Source organism: Crocuta crocuta, unplaced genomic scaffold (assembly GCF_008692635.1).
Source record: "Crocuta crocuta isolate KB4526 unplaced genomic scaffold, BGI_CrCroc_1.0 scaffold110, whole genome shotgun sequence".
NCBI lineage: Eukaryota > Metazoa > Chordata > Mammalia > Carnivora > Hyaenidae > Crocuta > Crocuta crocuta.
Window position 1 is genome coordinate 2,518,961 of NW_027527386.1, and position 7,329 is coordinate 2,526,289.

Genomic DNA, 7,329 nt, shown 5'->3' on the forward strand with positions numbered 1-7,329 from the left:
CTTTCCCCCCCGCAGCCGCGCCTGTGCGCCTGTCTGACCGCTCGCCTGGACACAGGTTTAAGTTAGGGTCTAGAACTGCAGCCTCGAGCCACTCTGTCGTCCTTTCCACCCACCCCGCCCCGTTTCCCTGCACCTGCGTGTTGATCCTTGTGTCTATTAACTATGTGTCATTCTAAGGGGTACAAACGAGAATCTAGTGAAACGCCTCCCGGTGCCCCGGGCCCGTTCCCTTCTCTGGGAGCAGCCCCTGCACGGGCTTGTCTCTTTCTAGAACTGTTTTATGAGCATATGAGAAAACAAATGTGCGGCTTGTTTCTGCCTTAGTCTTCACACGAGCAGGGGTGTGTGCCCCCGCACAGCCCTCCCTGTGCACACGGCTGTGAGCGGTGGAGCTGCGCCCCTTCTCTTCCGCTTGGCAGCGCCTGGCCCGCCTTCAGGGGGAGCTTGGATTGTGTGCCACTGGTTTGATCTTGCCGACATGACCACAGGGCTTGCTTTCCTTCGTTTGGGGTCAGTGTTCCTGCCAGGGGAAAGTTAGGGCATAAAGCACATTTGGTGGATAGCAGTTCCCTCTCCAACCTGCACAACCATATTGCTCTCTGGGGTTGTTCTCCGGAGAGAGTGCATTCCTGGCTGCCGGAATGTTCTGACCCTACCGTCTACATCAGGGGCCTGGATCTTTGAAGCCCCTGGAGCCACCCCACTCCCAGTCCAGGCTCCGGGCCAGGGCCCAGCTGCCCCCAGAACGGTGGGCAGGATTCAGGCCACCAGGCACACATTATTCCCCTGCTGGCACTGGGGTTACAGACAGCCCCCGCCCCCTTGCAGACCGCGGGGTGAGCTGGGCCAGTGCAGGGCGCTGGTCAGGTGGCACCAGAGACAGCAGCCCGCGGAGACTCCCAGCTTCCCAGCGGGACTGGGGATGTGGCCTGGACCTTGGCTGGCACCCTGGGGGCAGGGTTCTGGTGAGGGGAGAGAGTGAGGTGCGTGTCCACTGCATCCAGGCCCCAGGAGGAGACACACGTGGAGGAGGACCTGCAGCAGGTCACGGTGCAGGTGGAGTCCACGTGCAACGTGGAGATCGTGGTCCCCAAGGAGGAGGATGCGGGGTGAGTCCCCAGCCGGCCACTGTGTCTTTGGGATTCGGGCGTGCGGCTCCTGCTCTGATCCTATTGGCTGAACGTGGCCAGCTGGCCACAAGGCAGGCTGGGTAATGTAGTCCACATTCTGGGCCTAGGAACGGGGCACTGGATGTGGGGTATGGGGCAGGGGCAGCGGGAAGGTGGCCGTCCACGCAGGGGCTCCTCCGGGGCCTCAGGTCCCCCTCATCCCTCCTCAGCCCCTCCGGTCCCAAGCCCTGAGCCTGCAGGAGTGGGGCTCCGGGTCCCAAGGGAGCCACATTGGACTCGGCTGCTTTCCCCATCGTGTCATGTGCGTGATTCCTGAACTCCTGGTTTGTTTCCGTGCATGAGGGTCCAGGCTCCCGGTTTCTCTGATAAGGAGGCGCTCCCAGCCTTGCATGGACAGCCCCGGCTGCTGTCGGGTCCCCGGGCTCCGCGTGAAGCGGCTTTTCTATACTGGCCTGCGGAAGTGGGTCATTTCACTTCTCATGTTCTCTCTGGACTGAGGCAGTGGCTCTCAGCCCCCAGAGGACACGGGGCTGGTGTCTGTGGACACCTGTGGCCAGAAATGTGCCCCCATTCCCTCCCCCCAGACGCCTCCAGAGAACCATCCAGTCCCCACTCCCGTGGTGCCTGGCGGGAGACATCCTGCTCCAAGGTTTATTTAAGAGGGCCTCTCAGTTTCGGAGTATTTGAAGACCATTTTGTTTACATTTTCAGTACTTATTTCTGATCTTACCCAGCTTTCAGTTGAAAGTGGACTGAAATGTCCATATTTATTTTAAAAATAAACTTAGCCTTTATGGTCAAATACAGAATTCATCTTTTTTAATGTTTATTTTTGAGAAAGAATGCAAGTGGGGGAGGGGCAGGGGGACAGAGCATCCAAAACAGGTTCTGCACTGACAGCAGAGAGCCTGGGGTGGGGCTCGAACTCATGAACTATGAGACCATGACCTGAGCTGAAGTTGGTGCTCAACAGACTGAGCCCCCCAGGCCCCCACAGAATTTGTTTTTTAATAACGGTGGACTTGTGAGAGAAATGAGTGTTCTCTGTCAAGAGATGGAAGGTTCTGAGCCCTTTTTGTTTGTCCTGTGTATTTTTTTTTTTTTTGAGAGAGAGAGCACGTACGAGCAGGGGAGGGGCAGAGAAGCTGGGGGGGCAGAGGATCTAAAGCAGGTTCCATGCTGACAGCAGTGAGCTTCATATGGGGCTCGAACTCAGGAGTTGTGTGTGACCTGAGCCAAAGTTGTACGCTTAACCAACTGAGCCACCCAGGCGCCCCCAGAATTCATTAAAAAATTTTTTTAATATTTATTTTTGAGAGAGAAAGAAAATATGTGACCGGGGGAGGGTCAGAGAGAGAGGGAGACAAGACCTGAAGCAGCTCCAGGCTCCGAGTTGTCAGCACAGAGCCCGACGCCGGACTCGAACCCACGAACCGTGAGAACATGACCTGAGCCGAAGTCAGACGCTTAACCGACAGAGCCCCCCAGGCGCCCCCAGAATTCATTTTTTAATGTCAGTGGACGTGTGTGAGAAACGTGTGTTCTTGACCAAGGGCTGGAAAGTTCTGAGCCCGCTCTGTCTCACGTATTGGTTGGTGGCATTCAGATGTATTACATCCTTACTCGTTTCTACTCTTTGGTGTGTTTGGTTTTATAATTGCATCATTATCAAATTTTTATTGTTTTTGTCATGATTTCTGCTTTACATGCTTTTTAAAATTTCCATTTCATTTCGAGAGACCTTACTTAGCATTCACACACATTCCCAGGCTGCACTTTGCCACCAAAGTGGGGTTTTTTGGGTTTTTTTTGTTTTTTTGTTTTTTTTTTTTAATTTTTAATGTTTATTTTTGAAAAAGGGAGAGAGAAAGACAGAGAATGAGTCGGGAAGAGTCAGAGAGAGAGGGAGACACAGAATCCAAAGCAGACACCAGGCTCCATGCTGTCAGCACAGAGCCCGACACGGGGCTCGAACTCAGGAAGCGTGAGATCATGACCTGAGCCAAAGTCGGATGCTCAACCACTTGTACCCCCCAGGCGCACCTACCATCCAGAGTTTATTTGAGGGGCACCTGGGGGACTCAGTCAGTTGAGCGTCAGGCTCTTGATCGCTCAAGTCATGATCTCACGGTTGGTGAGATGGAGCCCTGCCTGCATCAGGCTCTGCTCGGACGGCTCAGAGCCTGCCTGGGATTCTCTGCCCCTCCCACCTCTCACATTCAATCTGTTTCTCAAAATAAGTAAACTTTAAAAAACAAAACAGTTTATTTGACACGTATGCATACGTGTGTGCACACAGTGGCTTTTTCCCATTAACTGAATTCTCACAGTATAACACGTCTCGTAGTCTTTACCCCCAAACAGCCCATCCTCACCCGTGGCTGGAGAGCCACCTCTCAAGGGTAGAGGTGNTCCTGTCTGTAACTCAGGACAGGGGCAGCCCCCGCCCCGGCAGAGGGTCACGGGGTGAATTCAGGCAGGTTCTTGGAAGGGCCTGGCCCAGAGGAAGTGCTCGGTGAAAATCAGAAAGAGGTTCTGAACCAACTTGCTGGGTGCCCGGTGTCCCTCCCCCACAGATGAGGAAACTGAGGCTCGGATGGGAAAGGACCCTCGGAGTTGCACAGGGAGCGAGTGGGGAGGCCGGGACCTGCCTGCCCACTGACGTGTGCCCTTGAGCAGAGGACCGGTCCAGGCCCACCCGTCTGCGGGAGGGCCGCTCGCCACCGGGGCCTCAGCCGTAGCGGGAGGTTTTGTTTGATTTCCTGAGTCTTGTCTCTGTGCTGACGCACGGGGGAGGGGAAGGGCCAGGGGGGCACCGTCCAGGGCCCTGCCCCCAGGACTCCCATGTCCCTGTGTCCCCAGGGTGGAGGCTTCCCCAGCCTGTGCCTCTGCCGCTGTCGAAGCAGAGACGGCCAGCCAGGCCTCAGAGCCCGCCAGCCAGGCCTCGGATGAGGAGGACACACCCGCCACTGACATCTACTTTGTAAGTCCCCCGCGGCTCCGATGTCGCTGGGCCCTCAACCAGACACACACTAATGTGGACGCAGGCATGCGCTCACTGGTCAGCGCTCCCCTCCACACACTCCTGCACACCCATGTGCTCTCACGCACATTTACACCCACATGCTCACATGCTGTGGGAGCACCCTGCCCCGCTCCATCCATGCCAGGCCACCCCAAGTCCAGGGCACTGCCCTGTCCCTCCTCCCCAGGACTCGTGACCACCACCAGGCCCTGGCCATGCTCCCGCATCTCCCCAGAAGCTGGGGTCCTCGAGCTCTGAGCCCCATGGGCACCCCCGGTCCTGGGCAGCCCCAGGCTGGCTGCTAAGGGCTGCAGACGGTGTGGCCTTTCTTCCGCTGGGCAGTGGGCACAGCCAGGCGGGTCCTGTTCTCGGGACGTAAGGGGATGGTGGCGCGGGGCAGGCTCCTGGAGGAGGCAGGTCTGTCGGAGCAGGAAGGGGCCCTGCCCCCCCAGGGACCCGGGACCTCTCTTCCAGAGCTGGGGGTCGTCTTCCCCTTGCATCTCCCACGGGCAGACAGGTTGGCTGGGCCGGGAGCCTGGTGAGGTGGGTGCTGGCTGGCCGGACGGCCTGATGCAGTGGAGGGGCCTGCCTGTCCCCCTCCCAGACCTGTGATCTCATCTCCGCCCCTGGGGCCGGTGAGCTGGGGGCCCGCTGCACCTCTGTCTACTAGCTACCGCCACCCAGCTCTCTGGCTTGGGGCCTCTGTCTGGCCCGGAGTGGGAACAGGGGCCCCGTGTGTGCGTCCCCACACCCGCCGTCATCCCCCCATCTCTGGGGGCCTGGTGTGTGTCCCATTCTGTGTAACAGTGTGTGTGGGGCGGCCCCGGGGGCCGTGTCCCATGTGCGTGTCTGGGTCCTGACACCTGAGTGGGCGGCCAGGCCCTGCGGGCAGCAGAGAAGGTGCAGGCCAGAGCGGGACCCTGCCACCCCCAGCCTCACCTCCCGCTTGGCCATCGGCTTACCTGACCCTGCCCAGCGCCCTCCCCGCCTCACCTCCCCGCCGGATTCCTGTTGCCTCATCCTGTCCTCTGTTTGCTTCCTCCCCGCTCGCCCGGCCCGCCCAGTTCACCGATGGGAGGTACTGGATTTACTCCCCCCGGCATCGCCGACTGCGGGCCGTGACGCTGAGCTCCTCAGGGACTGTAAGTGACCACAGCAGGCCTCCAGGGAGCCCGGCCCCCGACCCACCGCCCTGGGCAGCGGGGAGCCACAGGCCCTGGCTGTCCCATGGCCTCTGAGAAGGGACTTGGGGAAGTAAGCACCTTGACTGAGGCCAGCCATGTGTCCCCTGGTGATGTCACCACTGGGCCTGCAGGCACACGGCCAGGGATAAGGGGAGTTGGCCGAGGTGGTGGGGTCTGCATCTGACCTGGCCGCCTCTGCCCCCTCCCCAGCCCGCCCAAGTCAGGGACAGGTTGGTGGACACTTGTCCCGTATTCAGACCTTGCTGCCCATGGCTCTCCAAGGGGCATTTGCCCTGTGGAAGCGGGTGGTCACACGGGTTAGCAAAGGGACTGCAAAGCCAGGCCCTTAGCCGCAGGATAGAGGAGGTGGTCTTTCCATACCCATTTCACAGCGAGAGACCAAGGCCTCAGCTCCCCAGGAAGCCCACAAGAGGGCACAGTTTCCGTAAAATCTGGGTCCAGACTCCCCCACCTCCCCTGTGTCTCAGAGACCCTCCTCTACCTACTGTGCTTGGGGCGCTGTGTGGACGTCAGGTGACGGTGCCAGCATCAGAGCCTGATAATTGTCCTCATGAGCAATAAATGAGGCCCAGAGAGGCCAGGCAACCTGCCTGGAACCACACCGCACTCCAGGCAGGCAGAACGGGTTGAGTATCTGAAGTAAGACTTTCTGTTCTCAAGACGAGGCCCCTCACAGGCTCACACCCCCAGCCCTGGTTCCCCCTGAGCGTCGCGGGGTGCCTGGCACTGCCAAGCAAACCCAAGAAGTGAAACCGCTTCCCCAGGCCTTCCTGCCCATGCTGTGAGACAGGGATGCCACACCCCTACGGTGATCTAAGCAGGGGACACACGGCAGCCCCTGAGGCCCCCAGGGGAGTGATTTGCAGAGGCTGCCTGGAGACGGCTTGACCCTGACCGAGAAGCGCTGGGAGTGGGGAAGTGGGGGAGGGAAGGCTGGGCCCCGCGGAGGGCACAGCAGAAGCCAGTGGGGGGCACCCAGGAGGAGAGGGCTAGGCGACCGTCAGGCCCCAGGGCCTGCAGTACCCGGGACCATGTGGCCTTGGCCCCACTTGGATGGGGTCACCACGGGGCTCTGCGCCCTGCTGCCCATCGCCCCTCCCTTCCCCAGGCAGGCTCTTTGCAGAGTGCAGGCAGAAACCCCCTAGGCCCACGTTCTTGCCCTAGACGGGGGCGGCTACCCTGGCGTCCTGCGTCCGCGGAGACCCCGAGGCAGGCCCCGCCCCCGCGCCCCAGAGAGGCCCCGCCCACAGGCGGCGTGTGGCCCTGGGCCCGGTGCCGAGGCAAGAATGAGCTGACCGTGGCGCCCGGTGGGCCGTGCCTTGGGCGGGTCCCAGGGGTCTCGCCTGTGAGAGCAGGTCCTGCANTCTGGGGGCGCCTTGGCTTGTGCCCTGCCCCGTGGGTTTAGGGGGGCCGGGGACGCCCACTTGGGCGTGGCCAGGGCAGGTTGCGTGCTCAGGCCCAGTGTTCCCAGTAGAGGCGTGGCAAGGGGGTAGGTCCACAGGCGCCGAAGAATGGGGGTGGGGGTCCCCAGGAGGGAAGAGAAAGAAAAAGGAGGAGGGGGCTGCAGGGTGGGGAGGATTCCTGTGGAGGGAGCAGGCCCAGGAGGGACAGGTGTGGGTGCTGAAGGAACACGGGCCCTCCCCGCCAGTCTGACCCTGAGGGGCGGCCCCCTCCCCCGTCACAGCCGGGAGAGCCCACCCTCTGGCTGGGCCTGTGTTGCTTGCTGTCCGGGTGGCCCGCACCCACGTCTCTGCCAGCTGATCTGTACGCGTTGGGCAGGAGGAAACGGGCTCCACTCCGTGTCCCCGACTGCCCGCATCACCCGGGACCCCCAGGGGAGGGTGTCCAGCGCCCTGCTCCAGCTGGTGGCCCCTGTGGCCGCACAGCAGGCAGGACCGAGGTGCGGGGCTGGGATGGAGGAGAGGGTGCCAGGGGAGGGCCGAGCTGGAGGGGAGGGGACAGCAAGCTG

General features: G+C 60.8%; 1 protein-coding gene across 1 annotated transcript in view; it reads left to right on the forward strand.

The window, feature by feature from the left end:
- PIP5K1C (phosphatidylinositol-4-phosphate 5-kinase type 1 gamma) overlaps window positions 1-6,723 on the forward strand; it is a 22,730-nt gene extending 16,007 nt beyond the window's left edge. The window contains 3 exon segments of the mRNA XM_077747614.1: window positions 978-1,109; window positions 3,993-4,113; window positions 5,220-6,723. Of these exon segments, the coding sequence (XP_077603740.1) occupies window positions 978-1,109; window positions 3,993-4,113; window positions 5,220-5,393 (427 nt within the window). The 3' untranslated portion in view covers window positions 5,394-6,723.
- Window positions 6,724-7,329: the final 606 nt, after the last annotated feature.